We start from the raw sequence: 18944 nt of genomic DNA on the forward strand, positions 1-18944 counted from the left end.
AATGACAAATACCTGGAAACACCTAGAATGTCCATCTAATAGGCAAAGTGTCAATTTCCCCAGTCTGTTTAAGGAGATTGGACTAGATGATCTCTAAAATCCCTTCCACTTCTAATAAGGACAATATTTTCACACAGTTGTTAGGCTTGAGATCATTACTCTAAGTAATAGAAAATAAAAAAGGAAATCTAAGGTATTAGGTGAGCATTTATAACTAAGTCACAATGCACAGTTTTCTAAACTTAACCAACACATAAAAAGTAAAAAACGTTATTAATATTAAAAAGTCATTATTTAACACATTGAGACTTATATTTTAAGATATATGTAGTTAATTGTATGTAAACTTTATACTCCTAGCCTTCAAATGTGATAAAAATAAATAGTATCAAAAATGAACATGAGATACAAGTTTGAGGTTTAGATAATGAAGATTGTATAATTTAGGACTGTCAGGAAGTTTGAAAGCTTTCAAGAAAGAAAGGGGTTTGTGTGTGATGTAAAATATTAAAACAACACTTGTCATTTAATTTTATTAAAATTGTGTTGATTTTTTTCTTCCTTTGAAATAGCAGGAGACATTCTGTGGGCAGATAATGCCAAGCAGGATGAGTGGCTATTTGACCTTAGAACTATCAAGACCTAATATTATTATTAATGTCAAGGAGTTGTCAACATCCATGAAATTTCCACTTTCATGCATATTAGAGTTGGAAAATCTCTATTTGTAGATTTCTATGCTGCTTCCAAAACAGAAGTGACAGCATAGTCAGAAAGAAATGCTGTGAGTGGCTTGCGACTATATAATATGAAAGCTCTCCTTACACATAATCTTGATAAATAATTATATTATGAAAAATATCAAACAAAATTGAATTTGAGTTTCATGTGCCATTATTAGCCCCATTTTAGAGAGGGAGAATAGAGGTAATAAAAGTGAGGTAGCCTGTCCAATATCTAATACAACTAATGAGAGGAAAAACCAGGATCCATGCCCAACAATTCTGACTCCAGAACCTACACTAAAATCACTTAGGTTATAATGTCCCACTAAAGGAATCAAATACTGATTGACTTGATTATTATTGGGATTCTACTCTTTTAAACTCTAATAAAGGGTTTTGTGAATTGTGTGTATGTTGTTTGAAACAAAAATGACCGTTATCTCTGAAGAGCTGAAGGATATGCATTTGTTCCTCCCAGCAGGAAGATTTGCAGTACCGTAAGACTCAGTTTTCCCCAGAGGACACTCTTAATCAAATTAATTAAATTTATTTTGGTATTCTGGATGAAAATTGGCAGAAAATGTCAATTTTGGCTTCTTCTACATTGTCCAAATAAAATGTAAAATTAAGAAATAGTTACTGTAGTCATATATACATGCGTGGATATTGCTCACCATTCAAATACTTCAAATTTTTCCTCCTTTTTTAGTAGAATTAAATAAAATGTTTCCAAACCTGCAATAAAAAAGGTTTGCTTTATTCAAATTTTAGTGTGGGAATTCTTCAAATGAGTACTATGGGAAAAAGATTCTTGACTGCCCTTGTAAAAGTGTTCCTCTGTGATAGGGATTTACATTTTTGAACAATGTATGCTATTTTTGTTGAAAACTAGCATTAGGACAAATATCCAAAAAAGTAGCTGATTTTCCTTCCCTGCCATTGCATTAATTGTAATTGCCCTTTTAAACTCCATGCAGTTAAGGCTATGGTGTCAGAAATGCAATTCACAAATATTTCCTTTAAAAATGAAATGTAATAGCCACATACGATATTCTATTCATTTGTGTGTATCTGTACTTTAGGAATGAGTATGGAATGAGATAATTTTGCTTTGAAAACCATAGCGTGAAATAATAACCAACTTTTTATTGCTATTCCTTTTTTAACGATAACTTATCAACAGCTTGAGAATACTTTTTACTTACATTTTAGCAAACAGGTCTTTCTTATCAAAAGCGAGAACAACAAAGGCATTATTTGTGCTCCTGAATAATGGAGCTACCATTCCTGTGGCTGGACTGTAGACAGCCACACACTGGCAACTCCACAAAATAGAGGAGTATTTGTGTTTCTTGTTTCTATTTGTTTTCTAGGTTATTACCGCGGTTATTTGCCCCTTTCTCTCAGATATTTGAGAGCAGAAATGAAAGGTGAAGGATGAAGACTCAGCTGCTGTAACTGTCTGCACTGTAATGAAATTCTGTTATCCCACAACTTGGTTCTCGTTCTCTCCCAAACATAACTAACAAATATTTACCAAACAGGTGATTAAAATCAGTACGCAATGGAACAGAAAAAAAGAGGCTAACATATACCCACACATATATGGACAATTAATTTTTGACAAAGGTACAAAGGTAATTCAGTTGAGAAAGGACTGTCTTCAACAATTAAAGCTAGAACAATTAGATATATATATGTGAAAAAAATTCAATCCATATCTTGTACCACATACAGAAATAGATCATATCTAAATATAAAACCTAAAAGTGTAAAACTTCTAAAGAAAGTAGAAGCATATCTTTGTGACTTTGGGCTAGGCAAAGATTTCTTAGAGATGATACCAAAAGCATGGTCCATAAAGGAAAAAAAAAAGATGATAAATTCGACTTCATCAAAATTGCTCACCAAACTTCTGCTCTTTGAAAAACTGTGGAAGGCACTACTAAGAAGATGAAAAGAAAATCCACAGATTGGGAGAAAATATTTGCAGAGCTTATATCTGATAAAATACTTGTATCCAGAGTACATAAAGAATTCTCAAAACTCAACAGTAAGATGACAACCCAATAGAAAAATGGGCAAAATACAAACAGACACTTCACCAAAGAAGATATGTGGATGGTAAATCAGTACATAAAAAGATGTTCAACATCATTAGTCATTAGGAAAATGCAAAGTAAAACCATAACGAGATAGTACTACACACCTATTAAAATGACTAAATTTAAAAAGACTGACCATACTAAGTGTTGACACTCGTCATGGGAAGGCAAAATTGGACCACTTTGCCAAACAGCTAATTTCTTAAAAAGTTAAACAAACACATACCATGTGATTCAGTGTTTCTACTCCTAGGTATTTTTCTAAAAGAAATGAAAATATATGTCCATACAAAGACTTACATAGAAATGAACATAGCAGCTCTGTTCATAGCAGCCCTAAACTCAAAACACAAATGTCTATCAATAAATTGTGGTATATCCAAGTAATGGATAACTATTCAGCAACAAAATAGGAAAATGACTCTTCATGCACATAGTGACATGGATGAATCTCAAAATAATTGTGCTAAGTGAAAGAAGACAAGTAAAAAGAGGGATATATTACATTATTCCATTTATATAACATCTTAGAAAATACAAACTAATCTACAGAAACAGAGATCTTTATTATAATTTTTATTTATTAGATTTTATTTACTAATAAAAATAAATATATTTTTAAAAATCTGGATCCATAACTCATTTCTTACTCCAAAATACTAATTCCTGATGGTACAAAGTTTAACTTATATATCAAACCATTAAAGTGCTATAAAAATATAAGAGCACTCATTAAAAAAAGATGTCCATCATTTTAAATGAAAATAAGTTGTAGAATAATATTTGTCATAACTCTATTGATTTAAATTATTTTCATAGTATATGTTTTGATTTAAATTATGAAATGAAAGTATAAGCACCCAATAAGTTTTATTAACCATTATATCACCATCCTCTACCACATGCGTTTGGCATATGGCAAGCACAACAACCTATTAGTTGAATGACTAAATGAACTCTTATGCTTTGTTGGTGGGACTGTAAATTGTGATAACTTTTCTGGAGAGAAGTTTGGCAATATGTATCAAAGAATAAAATGAGCATACAATTTATTCTGGCCCTCTCATTTCTAGGAACTCATCCCATGAGTAATATTCACAAGTGCATACAGTACGTATCCAGGGCTAATTTTTTTAAAAACAGGAAAAAAATATTTATGTTAGTGGAGAGATGGTGTGGGAAATAGCTGCCCTACAACAGGAATCTGGTTAAATAAATTAAGGCAAATATTTCCATGGAATATGCGTCTATTTCAAAATAAGATGTTGATTATTTACCATGAAAATATAGCCACAACTAATTGATAAGTGAGCAGATTACAAAATATAATATAATGTTACATAGATAAAACAGTATATATAAATAGGCAGATGTGTATATGTACAAAGAAATTTCTGGAAGGAAATGCATCAAAATGCTAATAATGATTATCGTTTAGTTAAGATTGTGTATTTTTACTATCATTGGAATTTTCTATATTGTATTTTTTCTTTAAAACGCTTATATATTTTCACAATCAGAAATAAACAATAAAAGTAAATTCATTTACAAAATAGAGAACGTGTTTCATAGCTTTTTATAAAATACATGACTAAATGACGAAGCACAAATCCTATAATAAAAAAGTAACAAAAGTTCATCTAATATTTCTCCTCATTTGAAATAAATAATTCATCATATTTTATATTTTAATTTACTACTTGTATTCTATAAGCCGGTCTAGATAGTGAATGCGATTAGGCTATTTTCTACATTAGTATGTCAAATCACCTCTGTAGATTTTTCTCCTTCCATAGAAATATCAAGACATCTTCCAATTAAGTCTTTAAAAGACTATATTCTGTGAAATTTTATTCAAATACAGGTAGGTAATTCTTGTCATTCATAAAAATGGGCTAAATATGTTCCTTACCTTTCAATGAAAAGTAAACACTGGTCTTTTTGGTTCTACCAAGGGAGTTGTTCTGTAGCAGAAAAGAATCCTGTAAATAAAAATAACAGATACTTGTTTTTAAACTCATTTTGCAAAAGTTTATTCACATATTACTGGACTTGTAAATCATACTTTAGTATGGCTAGAATTTTACAATGCTAGAAGGAAACTGGTGGTACATGACACTGTGAAGTAGACGCTGACAGAGGATGCACTTTCATCAGCACAAATTCCCCCTCCCATTCCGCTGTTTGTGGAACTGAAAACTGCTGCACAGATGTATAGAGCAAACCTTCTGCTTTTCAGTAATACTACCTAACATTTGAATGCCCTTTTATTTTATCTGCAAGGTTTGAAGGGTTACGTGGCAAGTCAGCACGGTTGGGGTACATTTTACGCCAGCTTAAAGAGAGAAATATAGTAAAAATGGTGCAACTGACTCACGGCAACATGGGCTCGCAAACCTTGAAGATGGATAGAAACCAGGCTTGCCAAACATCACAGACAGCACTTACTAAAACTGCGACGTGGAATGCCATGCGCCTGCTTTCGAGCCCCTCCCCCCTTTGCCAATAAACGACTCTCCTTTCTTTTCCAATGTAAAAATACATGCTCATAGAATATTTAGATAAAAGAGATTTTTTAAAAAAATCACCCATAATCACACTACCCAATGATGCCATTTAGAGTATTCCAATTTTTTAAAAACAAGATTTTTGTCAAGAGGCCCCTGACAAACCAATCGGGAATTGAGGATGAGCGGATGGGAGAAAGATACTCCTCTTCCCCTGTTAGAGGCTATGGCTAGTATTTTTACCTAATATCTAAGCTTTTTTTGGAAGTATAAAACTATAAAGATAGAATTTTGAGTGGAAAAAACGTCTTCCAGGGGTGTGTGCCTCAGCTACCAAGGAGCGTCTGGGAAGGCGGGCGGAGCCTGAAGGGGGCGGTGCGTTTGGTCATTCATTGGGCTTAGGGGCTGTCAATCAAGCTTGCCCAGCAAATGAGGTGCGAGCTAAAGGCACACTGGGAACTAAATTAACGGGAGGTCTGACTGCGAGGGGAGGGGGCCGGCGATCTAAACTGCGAAGAGAACTTTGGGGTCTCGCACCGCGCTCTTGGGCTGCGGCGCGCCTCTCTCCGCCACAGCTGCAGCCTGGAGAGGCCTTGCCATCGCCGCTCTCGCCCAGGCCTCCGCTGCCGCTGTCACCTTAGCGCGATCGCCGCAGCCCAGCCCCGCCCCTCGCTACTGCTGCCTCCGCCGCTGCCACCTCCTCAGCCTGGACCGCCGCCGCCACCCATGCATCCGTGAGTCATTTTCTGCCCATCTCTGGGCGCGCGGTCTCAGCGGTAGTCACCACCTTAAGAGGTTTGCAGGCTTGCAAAATGGCAGAAGCGGATCTTAAGGTGGTCTCGGAACCTGCCGCCCAGGGGTTTGCTGAAGAGATGATGGCTAACTCCTCTAGTGATACTGGGGAAGAGTCTGACAGCAGTAGCTCGAGCAGAAGCACTAGTGGCAGCAGCAGTAGCCGCGGCCGCTTATATAGAAAGAAGAGGGTATCTGGGCCTTCCAGAACGGTGCGACGGGCTCCGTCGGGTAAAAATTTCTTGGATCGGCTGCCCCCGGCAGTTAGAAATCGTGTGCAGGCGCTCCGAAATATTCAAGATGAATGTGACAAGGTAGACGCTCAGTTCTTAAAGGCAATTCACGATCTCGAAAGAAAGTATGCAGAACTCAGTAAGCCTCTCTATGATCGGCGATTTCAAATCATCAATGCAGAATATGAACCTACAGAAGAAGAATGTGAGTGGAATTCGGAGGATGAGGTGTTCAGCAGTGACGAGGAGGTGCAGGAAGACAGCCCTAGTGAAATGCCTGCCTTAGAAGGTGAGGAAGAAGACGACCCTCAAGAAAAACCCGAAGAAACGCCTGGAGAAAATGAGGTTCCTAACGACATTCCTGAGGCAAAGACTGAAGAAAAAGCAGAGTCTAAAGATTTTCTGGAGGGAAAGCCTGGAGTAAAAGAAGATCCTAAAGAAGTCCCCCAGGCAATGTCAGGAAGCAAAGAACAGCCTAAGGCAACAGAGGCTAAGGCAAGGACTGGAGTGAAAGAGGCTCCTAAAAGAGTTCCTGAAGTCAGGCCTCAAGAAAGAGTGAATCTTAAAAGAGCTCGGAAGGGAAAGCCTAAAAACGAAGATCCTAAAGGCATTCCTGACTACTGGCTGACTGTTTTAAAGAATGTTGACAAGCTCGGGCCCATGATTCAGAAGTATGACGAGCCTATTTTGAAGTTCTTGTCAGATGTTAGCCTGAAGTTCTCAAAACCTGGCCAGCCTATAAGTTACACATTTGAATTTTGTTTTCTACCCAATCCGTACTTCAGAGATGAGGTGCTGACCAAGACATATGTAATAAAGTCGAAACCAGATCACGATGATCCCTTCTTCTCTTGGGGATGGGAAATCCAAGATTGCAAAGGCTGTAAGATAGATTGGAGGAGAGGAAAAGATGTTACTGTGACAACCACCCAGAGTCACACAGCTGCTACTGGAGAAATTGAAATGCAGCCAAGAGTGGTTTCTACTGCATCATTCTTCAATTTCTTTAGCCCTCCTGAGATTCCCCAAATCGGAAAGCTAGAACCACGAGAAGATGCTATCCTTGATGAGGACTTTGAAATTGGTCAAATTTTACATGATAATGTCATCTTGAAATCAGTCTATTACTATACAGGAGAAGTCAACGGTACCTATGTTGATGGTAAACATTACAGAAACAGAAAATATCGAAAATAAAAAATAGGCCCTCTGAAAGAATTTTTAAGAATCTCAAAACTTCATGCAGAATGAAGCAGGTTTATATGGCACTGTCGGGGTGGGGGTGGGGGTCCTGCCCTATAACCTCAACAGTAGTATTCCTTACAGTCTGGTGTTTTTGTATTTTCTTGGTAGTTAAAACATTGTCTAAAAGTGTCTTAAGTATCAGTTTATTCTATCTAGCCTGTTGTAGTGTAATATTCTTCAAAATATGTAAACTGCTGTCAGTTATCTAAAGCATGTTAGTTTGGTGCTACAGAGTTTTGATTTTTGTGAAGTCTCTGTCATGTTCCTACCAGCATATAGCTATGAAAACTGTCAGAATTGTTAACTGAGACAAATAGTTGCTTGAAAAAAAAACCAAAGTTCCTGAAGTATCAATGCAAGTGTTTTTTTTTTCTTTTTCCGGCCCTGAAAATTTAGGGTTTAAATATGCTTGCAGTAGCTGTGCCTTCATTACTTTGTTATAGAAATACAGTACTTATACTAACTAGAACAGTGCATTGTGAAATTTAATTGCTTGAAAAAAGATTAGCATACATTTAAGAATGTCCATCAAGACCATATATGATATGACTGTGAGCTTGTTTATGTGACATAGTGGTCTATGAATTTAATCATAATGAAGTTATTGTTTACTGCCAAGGTGTTAATATGACATAGTACTTAATATGTTTTCTCATCTTATACTGTGTAATTGTAAACTCAAGTTACTAACCATGTTTTCTTTGTGTATGTTCTAATTTGCCTTTCACTGAAAATGATCACTTTATGTTCTTCTATTGCAACCTAAAATAAATAAATGTCAAATAAAGTGCATCTTACTTTGAAAATCTAGCATTTCCTCCTAATTATAAAAAGTGGGCCTATTATAGAAAAAGTAGAAAATACTGAGTAAAAGGGGAATTTTTAAAAAAAGGTAACTATTATTAACATTCTGATATATTTCTCAGATCTTAGCACTTCTTTGGAGCATACACATTCAAGTGATTGGAGAGAAATGGGACAGGGGAGAAGGAGGGAGGAGGAGGGAAAGGGGAGAAGGGTGGGAGAAGTGAAAGTGGGGAGAGAGAGAGAAGAGGGAGGGGAGGGGAATGAGGTGAAGGAAAGGGGAGGAGGGTGGAAAGAGAAAAAGGTGGGTGAGAGAAGGAAGGGAGAGGGCAGGAGGAGGGTGGCACTGCGTGGGGATGGGGAAGAAGAGGAAGGGGAAGGGAGGAGTACCTCACCCTGAAAAGACATCTATATAAGCTGTTGCTTTCACTTCCATGAGTAGGATGGGTAAATGACCCAGGGCCACCCTCCATCCTGACTTGGGAGGAGGTCACACTCTCAAATGTGGCTCATTTTTTCTTATAGATGACATCATGTTCTTACCTCTTCTGCACCATGCAGCTGGTTACAGGGTAATTAGATCCTGAGATTTGGGTTTGAAGTTAGTGTGAGGTGGAGGCCCCTTAAACTCAGTTTACCAGAGAGCTTTGCACTGGGCACAAAGGCACATACAACAAATAATAAAGTGGTACCTTATTTCACATTTGCCATTTCCCCGCCCACATATATTTTCCTTCAAGACCTTAAAGGAAGGAGCTGTGGCAGGAGGAAGACTGGGAATCTCTGGGTCTCGAGGCATAAAATTACCTAATAGTCTTCCCAAATCCCACCATATATAGTTTAGTATCTTGCTTTTATCCCTGCTTAACAACAATTTCCCCTCCGTGTCTATGAATGTAAAAATATTACAACCCATGACATACTATGTTAGTCAATCACCTATGTTTGGATATTTAGGTTGTTATAATTTATACAAAATCAGGAAGCAAATTATTGCTTTTAGCAATACCACAGCAATTTTGAGAGTGCCTTTGTTTTATTTCTGAGATTTTTGCATCCATCAAGAATGAGTATGGCCGCAGATTTACTTATACACCAGGGCCAAAACGACGACTATAATAGCGTGTACTGGCTCACTGCTTCAGAGGTTCCCAAATCGGATACATACTGTGCTTTGCCATACATCACGGATGGCAGAGACCTTAAAACTTCTACATGGACTGCAACATCCTTATTGCATCTTAGAACACCTACTAAAGTATTTAGCCCCTTCCAGCTGTATATTTTTCAATATTAAAGGAACTCATGTCATTATAGAATATTTGCAAAATAGCAGAAATGCAGAAAATAAAAATCATTCAGAAGCACACTACAGGAAGATATGCCCTATACACAGATTGGTGTATTTCCTCCCAGTCTGTCTCTTGAATAGGTTTTATCACAAATTCTTGGCTTAAATCAAAAGGTGAGTTCAAGTTGAGTGCGTGTAAGAAGCTAATTGGAAAGACAGCTTACTGGTATTTTTACCTTTTCAGTTTAAGCGGCGGCGGGGGGTGGGGGGCCAGGTGCCAAGGATTTTTGAATCAGTAAAGCTGGAATTCAAGAAACGCAAGCGGTCTGTGGGAGATGCTTCAACCACCTAGGCTAGTGGAAGGTGGATAAAGCCGGGAAACTCGTTGGGCTCGCATATTTGTTGGACTGCAGTTTTGTCCATCACACTTGCTCAGCCAATGAATGATGAGCCGACTGGGAACGAAGCTCACGGGCAAGGGGCAGGGGCGTGAGAAAAGCTTTTACGGGGTCTTCTTCCGCGCTTTTTTTCTAGTGCGCTCTTTCCTTTTGCTGTGATTCAGGGCTGAGGACGGCTGCCCCCTTCTCTGCCCCGAACCTGATCGAGGAGGTCGTCACCTCTTCCTCCGCTGCTGTCTTCGCCACCTCATCCTTTGTGAGTTCTTCCCATCCTGAATTGGGCACTGAGCCTCCGCGGTAGTCACTCTAAAAGTTTGCTCTTTTCCTTTAACATGGCCGACCCAGTAATGAGGGGCTTTCGTAAGTAGCAGCAGAGGCTGCTGAAGAGGCAATGGAAGAAACTGTTGAGTTAAGTGAAGAAATGACAACACAGATAGTCAAATGATTCAAATGCCCCATTCTGCCGAGGTCTAGCGATACTGGTGTCCTTGCCCTCAAAAAGCTTCAGGGCCGTGTGATTAGAAGCCGGTTTTGAAATGGAATTGCAGGCTCTTGAAAAAAAGTATAAACTCTCACTTGATGAGATGTTTGTGTCCACCGGCACATGTATTAGGACAACCTGCAGTATAACAACTTCTATACGCTTAGGCATTGCTTTAAATTTTATGTTGTGTGTTTTTCGTAGAGTATATTTTTTAAATTAAAAAAATGAAATATTTAAGTATTAAAACACATAGCATTTAGAAGTATACTTTTGTTCAAGAGATGCAGAACACAGCAAATTCTCTAAGGCATCTTTGTTTATTGCTAGGTAGTTTAGTCCTTATGGTGTCTTTTTGTCATATAGCTTTTAGAGAATAACTGGGAAAATTATCAGAACTCTTCACTGAAGCTGATAACTACTTGGGGAAAAACACGCTTTAGTGTGTGTCTTGCCTCCAGCTCAGAAGTAGGAAGAGTTTAAGTCAACTTGCACCAGGTGTGTCTTCAGTATTGTGCTATAAAAATGACTTACTTATTATGCTCTGGTACATTACAAGATATTATAACTTGGATAAATAGCATAGAGTTAAGAATTTTCAAGAACAAAGTCTCCTAGATTATGCTTTTGAATTTTGCATGATGCAGGGATTTATAAAGAGAAAAATAAACATAATGAAGCTGTTATTTCCCTCTGTGGTGCTAATAAAAGTTATTGCTGTAAGTGTCTCTCTCATATGTTACTCATGAGTTATGTAAAGTAAGGTGATTAATTTTTTCACTATGCATCACTGAAAGTTGTCACTTTATTCTTTTATTTCATCTTCTTCTGATTATGAAATATGTTCTTTATAGAAAATTTGGAAAATATACTACAAAGTCAAAATATTATTTTAAATAATTCTGCGTCCAAGGATAGCCCCAGTTTATGTGAAAAAGAAATATCTATATTTATCTTTATTAACATGATAGCTACTCTTCTATCCCTTTCACTTTTCATTTAGTATATTTTGGGACCCTTTCTATATTAATGCACGTAAACCTCATTTTTTAAAACATATATTGAATGGATATACCATAATTTATTTCATCAGTTTCTTATGATGAGCACTTCGTTTAGAAGCATCTTTTTCTAATTGATTAGTAATTATAAGCGCTGTCTTTGCTTAAGGAAAAATGTTGCATATTTTGAAACACTTTCCCTTTTGATTTTGTTCAGTTTTTTTCTTTTTCCCTGCCAAAGAGTTTTAATATTACTATAGTCACCTTTATCTTTTTCTCATTATGGATTTTGAGTATGGCTTAGAAAGACCTTTCCACACCAAGATTATTTTTCTTAATTATTCATGTTTTTTTACAGTACTCTTATAGTTTCATTTACAGCTTTAATCTTTCTGGAATAGCTTTGATGTAAAGATTGAGGCAGCTATAACACTTTTTTTTCTTAATGCAACTAACCAGTTGTTTTAACACCATTTACTCAATATTGAATATCCAATGTAATTGATTGCTGCCTTTATTATATAATCCATTCCCTAATGTGTTTGGACCTATTTCTGGACTGTTCTGTTCAGAAGTGTTATTCTTGCGCCAGTATAAATCTTTTAAAATATAAACTTCTCATATACATTTTATCTGGTGAGAATAATTCCTTATAAAATTTTTAAAGATTTTTTTTGATATTTTCATATATTTATTTTTCCACATAAACTGCCGTATCACTTTTTTTCAGGCTCCCGCCCCAAAGCCTATGGATATTTTGATTGGAGTTTGTTTGAATTTATAGATTCATTTACAGAGAATCAGGAATTTCATATTATTCAGTTTTCTTATCCAAGGATAAGATGTCTTTCTATTTAATCAAATCTTGTTTACATCCTTCAGCAGAATTTTCAAGTTTACCTGTTAAAATTGTTAAAATTTTAAAAAATATTTAGATCCTGTTCCTCAGTTTCTTCTTCCTTTGTCTGCCTTTTGCTTATGCTATTTTGCTGCTTATTTTTAAATTGTCTATGCTTAGGCTTTCTCCCTTTTTTTCAGCTTTGAATGGGGCCAACTGTTTGCTGAAGTGTGACGTGTGAAGATGTCAGAGGAAATGAGCTTAAGCGTCTCAGGAGCTTCAATTCAGGTTTGTCTCATATCATTCTCTCTCCAAATTGTAATATCTTCTGCTGGAGGCCGTTTCTCTCCTCGATTTATGGTGGTCTCTCCTTCCTCAGCCCTCATCATCGCCAGCTTTGGAATGAGCAGTAGGTCAGCATGACTCACTGAAATGCCTTAGAGTTAGAGGTGTTCTGTGGGGATCTTGTAGTTAATTTCTGCTCAACTGACTGGCCTGCATGTGTAGAGTTGCTTGTTGCTTGTCTCTCTCCTCATATTGAAGCAGTCTCCAGAGGCTCTCAGAAAAGGAAGATGATTTGCTGGTATAATTTCTCCTTTACTTCCGCTCCCCTTTTGTTTTGTGTTACCGAGCCGTTTTCCTAAGAGATCATTTCTTGCTGCTTTGACTGTCTACCACAGACCTAAATCAAATGTTCAGGGCTTGAAGGCTTAAGGGAATCTGTCTGCTGCCTGAGACCTGTGAAAGCAAGCGTTCACTCAGAGTCCTGCACTTTTTTGGTTCAAATTTCATTGTAACTGGAAGATATTCTTTCCAATGTGTGGCTTGGAATTGTGGCTATTTCTTTGACTTGAAGATCATTTCTGCCTTTATTTTTTATTTAGATGATTCTGATGCACAGGCAGGATTGAGAACCACAAAGCAATGTAGAGGGGAATCTCCAAGAGGGGAGTATGTAGTGTTCAGTTTATTAACAGTTCTCCTAACTGAATAGTATTCCTGAAATAACAGTTTGGTGAATTTGGCTTTGGCCAAATAGGTAAATTAGCCCAGCTTCGTCTATTGGTAAAAGCATCCTTAATCAACATTTTAAAAGACTTTTTATTTAGAGACAATTAAAGACTCACAGAAAGTTGCAAAAATAGTACAGAAAGGTCCTGTGTACCCTACACCCAACTGCTCCTAATGGTAACACCTTGCATGACTGTAATACAATAACCAAACCAGGACATTAACATTGGGACATCTACAGACCTCATTCAGATTTTGCCAGATTTTGCATGCATTCCTGTGTATATGTGTGCATGTGTGTATCTCTATGCAGTTTTACCACATGTTTAGATTCATGGAACTCCCACTACAATCAAGATTCAGAACTGTTCCATGACCACAAAGAAACTCCCTCGTACTAAGCTCCTCCCTCCTGTCCCTAACTTCTGGAAACCATTAATTTGTTCCCATTCTTGAAAGGAAAAAATTATACAGATGGTTATATAAATGAAATTATACAGTATGTAACCTTTTGAGATTGGCCTGTTTTCGCTTAGCAAAATAACCTTAAAATCCATCCAAGTTGTACCTGAATCAATAAGTTGTTCTTTGTTTTGCTAAGTAGTATTCCAGCGTGTTAATCACTGATCTGTGACTATTCTATTGGAGAATAAAACCAGGTGGAAAGGAAACAGGACTGCCTGTGGCCAGAACCTCCTGTAGGGACAAAAGAACGAATTACAAGGTTTTCTTTCCTAAAATCTGAAAGCTTAATAGTATCAATAGAAAGTGCTTATGCAATGCTTGCTACGCACCAAGAATATACAAATTATTATTCATGTAATCCTTATAGCCTTATGAGGTAGGTACAGTTATTGTCTCTATTTAACAAGTGGGGAGACTGAGGTACTGAGAGGTTAAGTAACTTGTCCAAGATCACACAACTGGTAAGTGACAAAGCCAGGCCTTAAACGTGGTAGTCTGGCTCAAGTCTATGTTCTTAACTGCTCTGTTATACCACCTCTCTACCATGTATACCACCTCTCTGCATGCTATGTCACCTAGAGAAACACCTTCCTTGTCCATATTCCAGACCAGATAGGGCCCATGGGAAGCAGCTGAGAGGAAATAAGTATAACCTGGAGGCAAAGGGGATGCCCGTCTATAGAGGAAAAATAAGAATTCCATCTTATCTAGCAGTGGTGCCCCCTGCATCTACTTGTAGTTCATGGTGGAGTAACTTTATCAGGGTTTATAGCTTAGTGAGACCACAGGGTAGGGGTTAGACTCCAGGTCATATTCATCATACACAGGGGTGTGATGAGAACTGGCTTAGTAAATTTACATTTCAGTTAAATGCAAGGTGATCCATTACTAGTAAAGATTTCTTTTGCCTTTCCAACTTCTTATATTTTTATTCCCTGTTTTCCTGTAGTTAGCAGCTTTTAAATCAATAGATGTAAGAAGGGAAAGAAGCTCAAAAAGTGATTTACTCCTCAGCATCCTCGAGCAGAACCCAAAGGGACATTTACAGGAATTGGGCATTGTAGGGGATGAAAGCATGGATTTGAAGTCTAATAGACTTCGTATTGACTCCCACTTTTGCCACTTATTGGCTGGGTGACCTTAATGCACGTCGTTTAAGCCCTTTAATCCTCTTTTTTCAGATCTCTAAAATGGGACTGTTACCTGACTACTTCATAGAATTATTGTAAGGCTTAAATGTGGTACTGTTCATCAAACACGTAACATAGTTTAGCATGAAGTAACCATTCAAATGATAATTATTGTTATTGCTATAATTAAGATGAGTGAGTTTTACTTGGAATTCCAAGTAAAATATCATGATGATAAAGATGTTAAAATTGGTATTACCTCTTCCAAGCCTGTCTGTTTTCAAGGAAAAAAACCCCTTTCTTTCATGGATTTCATGTAACTGTTCTTGTTCTTTCTTTGGTTTTTTCCTCCTCACATCAATAGCTCTGCACTGATTCCTGGTAAGCACCTTACTTGCCTGCATCATCCCTGTATCTTCAGTCTTTCAAGGTCATTTTGAATTTTTATCCATTCCTCCAAAGAGCCAGTACTCTACCCAGTCCGTTGCCTGACCAAAAGTCTATGACATAAACTCTTTTTTTTGGTAATGTTGAATACAACTGGACCTTTTCCAGACCCCAGATGCCCATTTGTATGTACGATAAGGATTTATAAACTATTTCCCTTGTGGAATGCTTTCCACAACCTCTTCTAGTTTGGGCCAGGATAGTAGCAAGGGACACACAAGACCGGTCAGTGATTTCCTTGCCATGGTTTCTAAAAATGTTCTTTTGGCCAGGGAATTTGTTTTTAAGAGTTGCTTGCAGAAGTTTAAGAGAACACAAGAGGTGAAAGGCAATGAACGGCATACCAGATAGCATCTACTTAAAACATATTTACTGCACCCCATATGAAATGAAATTTGAGGAAGGTAAAAATCTCTCATGTAGTATTTTCCTTAAACTGTCACCACTAAATACAAATTTAGGTAAAATATCACAATGTTAGATCTGCTGAAATTGTTATTAATTCACACCAACCTGTCTTGCTTTAAGGGAAAACATCCCTTTAAATGCAATAACAAAATAAAGATTATGGGAAGAAGATGCATTACTTATAATTATTTAGGTGTAATCCAAGTTTTAATAGAGTTTTTCAGTCTTTGTGTTGAAAGACATTTAAAAAATGCACCAGGATAAATAAATGACTTAAAATTTTTTTTTGTTATTTTCGGCTGGGTTCAGGATGCAAGGAAAGCATTTCAACAAGTGTAATATACTTTTAAATATTGGAAAAGTTGAATTTTCACAGCATAATTACCATATCAGTGAGTTGCCAGTGAATTGTTTGAAATTCTTTTTGCAAAGACTACAGCTGTTTTAATTAGGCTAAAGAGCTAGGGAAAGAACATAGCTATTTTTCAAAATCTGTATAGATGAAGAGGCTTTAGGAAAATGAATCCTGACTTATTGCAATTGGATCTATACTAATGGAACAATCTTTAAGCAACATGCGGGAAAGTATCAGAAAGTTTCTCTACTTTAGGGAAATCTCCGGCTGATTTTCTGAACAGCAGTTTTGGAAATGTTAGATCTTTTCAAATGTTGTGTTTAGGTTTGTTTAGTTTGTGTTATTGAATATTCCCACATGTATAATTATTAGTGATAAAAATAACTTTTCAAGACCCAACAAAACAAATGCTATCTATTAAACTACATGCTTGAAGAAGTATTAACCCATTTCAAGATATTTTCATGAGGAAGCAAGAGATTACAAATGGTATTGGCATACCTCAATTATCAAAATATTTATATTTGAAAAGAGAATATTTAATTGTTTTATTTGGTACAGAAACACTTATTTGATATTAAATATGGCTTAAGTCTCTATATTGTCCGAATATTATCAATTTTTTGTAAACAAAAAGTGCGTATAGTAAAGTGCAGTAGTGTCAAAGTTTTGATACTCAGGGCAGATTAAAAAATTTTCATACACCAAAAATGTATTTGGTGATTTTTAAAAATATCAGAATTTGTTGATGTTTAAGATCCTTTACTTGGCCTGTTTTCTCTATCCAGCAACCTGCCTTGTGATACTTTTCCTGAGGGTATCTTGTATCTAAGGAAAAGTAGAAGAGAGAATACTGGGTGACATACCTCATTCAATTTTAGAATCTGTCTTGATATTCTCAATTTAAAACCATGCTAACACCATTTACAAAACAATGTATAAGATGAATGACAAACTTAGGAGAAAACTATTTGTAAAAGAAATGAATAGGCAATTCAGTAAAATATGTATTTTATGTCTGTTAGCCTTTTGGCTAATAAATATGAAAAATGGTCACCTGCACTACTAATGAAAAAGATGAAAATTAAAATAACAATGAGATACTGTTACTTACCTGTTTTGCTGGCAAAATTAAAATTTAAGAACGCCCATCGTTGTTCCATAATGTGAAGTAAATGCCCTGTCACATGCTGAAAGCGCAAAAGTAAAATGGTACACATTTTCTGGAGTACTATTTGGCAATACTTAACAAAAACCTTAAAAATATGCATATTCTTTGACCCAGAAAATCTTCAAGGAATTTACCTCAAGGAAATAATAGCAAAAATCAATGATAAGAATGTTCCCTTCAAGAAAAAAGAATGTTCATTTTGGTGTTGCTCATAATACTAAAATCTCTGAAAAAATTTAAATGTCCCAAAAGATGGAATTCAATTTATGTTATTGTTTATTCATACAGTAGATAATGTAAAGGCATTTAAAGTAATAATATAGATCTATACTGACATTCAAAGATAGCTAAGGTAAATTTAATAAAAAAAGTCTCAAAAATATGGAAATATACACATATTTATGTAAATTATGTATAGTACACAAAAATGTTGATGCTGGTTATCTGTATGTAACGGGGTCTTAGATAATTTATATTCACGTTTTTTGCTGTTCTAAATCTTAGATAATGATAAGAACTTACTGTTGGGATCAGAAAAAATGTAGTGGGAGAAACAGGAGCATGTTAGAATTAAAGACAATTATGTGGAGCTGTTGAGTCGGAAAACAGATCAACAATTGTAAAGGTGTTGTACAGGCACATATTTTAGCTATGCAATATCAGAGACTAATTTTTAAAATAATGTGTTTAAAACATACACACGTGTTATTCCCTTAGCAGTGATCACCTTAATACCAAACACTTATTCCAGTAATGCTGACACTAACAGAGTGTTAAAGATTATCTACTTCCTCATTCCATAGGTGAGAAATCTTGGACTCTTTGCAACTAAATACCATCCAAGGTCACACAACAGTGAGGTAGTGGGAGGATCACAAAACCATGCTACTTTCCCTTTTCATTTTTTGGGTAAGTAACTAATACTATAAAACCAAGTTTTTCCAACCTCTCTGACCTTCAGTGGTTGCTTTTGTCCTTTAATACCCAAACAACCTAGCCTGAGCCTCCCTTCCCTCAAATTACCTAAGTAACCTAAGCAAGTAACCTAGTCTCCACCTGGTTTCCTTTCCCAAGTATTTCTGAGAAACACTAGAGAATGCTTGGTTATATGTTCCAAAGGTGTGTTTGCTTGTCACTTATCAGTTCTTTCTTAGGGCAAGTGCTTCAGACTTTTATGCTGGTCATATTGTGTTGTCTCACAACCGCTTCTCCATGCTGCTGCCACCTACACCTACCCCAGTCTGCATTACACTGAGAATTAACACATCACACTAAAAAGTAACTCCCTAAAACATTGTTAATATCTGACTCTTAGGCTTAACAAAACTTTATTAACGGTTTGGACTCGCAGAAGGGAATTATCAGACAGAAAAAGGAAAATTTAAAACTAACCATCAGAGATCCGTTGTCTATGCCTCTGCACAGGGGTCCCTTAATGGCAGTCCTCCCTGATGCCATGTATGTTGCAAGTGCCAAACTTATTTCCCACATGGGAGTCCCTTGACCTCCTCCTCCTTTATAGGCGACTAAGGTTCCC

The 18944-nt window shown here is 36.5% G+C and overlaps 2 protein-coding genes and 1 long non-coding RNA gene across 4 annotated transcripts in view; 2 read left to right on the plus strand and 1 right to left on the minus strand.

Moving 5' to 3' along the window:
* FAM133A (family with sequence similarity 133 member A) overlaps positions 1-5643 on the minus strand; it is a 41601-nt gene extending 35958 nt beyond the window's left edge. For both annotated transcript variants that reach the window (XM_046674054.1, XM_046674052.1), the window contains exons 1-2: positions 5581-5643; positions 4743-4812 (exon numbers count right to left, since the gene is read on the minus strand). The gene's annotated coding sequence lies outside the window, so the exon portion shown is untranslated. The remainder of the gene's footprint in view (positions 1-4742; positions 4813-5580) is intronic.
* Positions 5644-5829: 186 nt separating this feature from the next.
* On the plus strand, positions 5830-8380 carry NAP1L3 (nucleosome assembly protein 1 like 3). Its single transcript, XM_046673474.1, has one exon. The coding sequence runs from the start codon at positions 6150-6152 to the stop codon at positions 7557-7559; it is 1410 nt and encodes a 469-aa protein (XP_046529430.1). The 5' UTR covers positions 5830-6149; the 3' UTR covers positions 7560-8380.
* A 1839-nt stretch (positions 8381-10219) lies between these two features.
* LOC124246022 (uncharacterized) lies at positions 10220-18319 on the plus strand. Its single transcript, XR_006890377.1, has 3 exons — positions 10220-10356; positions 12621-12708; positions 18211-18319. It is a non-coding gene; the product is annotated as an uncharacterized LOC124246022 (long non-coding RNA).
* The last annotated feature ends 625 nt before the right edge of the window (positions 18320-18944 follow it).

This window comes from Equus quagga, chromosome 10, assembly GCF_021613505.1.
Source record: "Equus quagga isolate Etosha38 chromosome 10, UCLA_HA_Equagga_1.0, whole genome shotgun sequence".
Taxonomy (NCBI): Eukaryota; Metazoa; Chordata; class Mammalia; order Perissodactyla; family Equidae; genus Equus; species Equus quagga.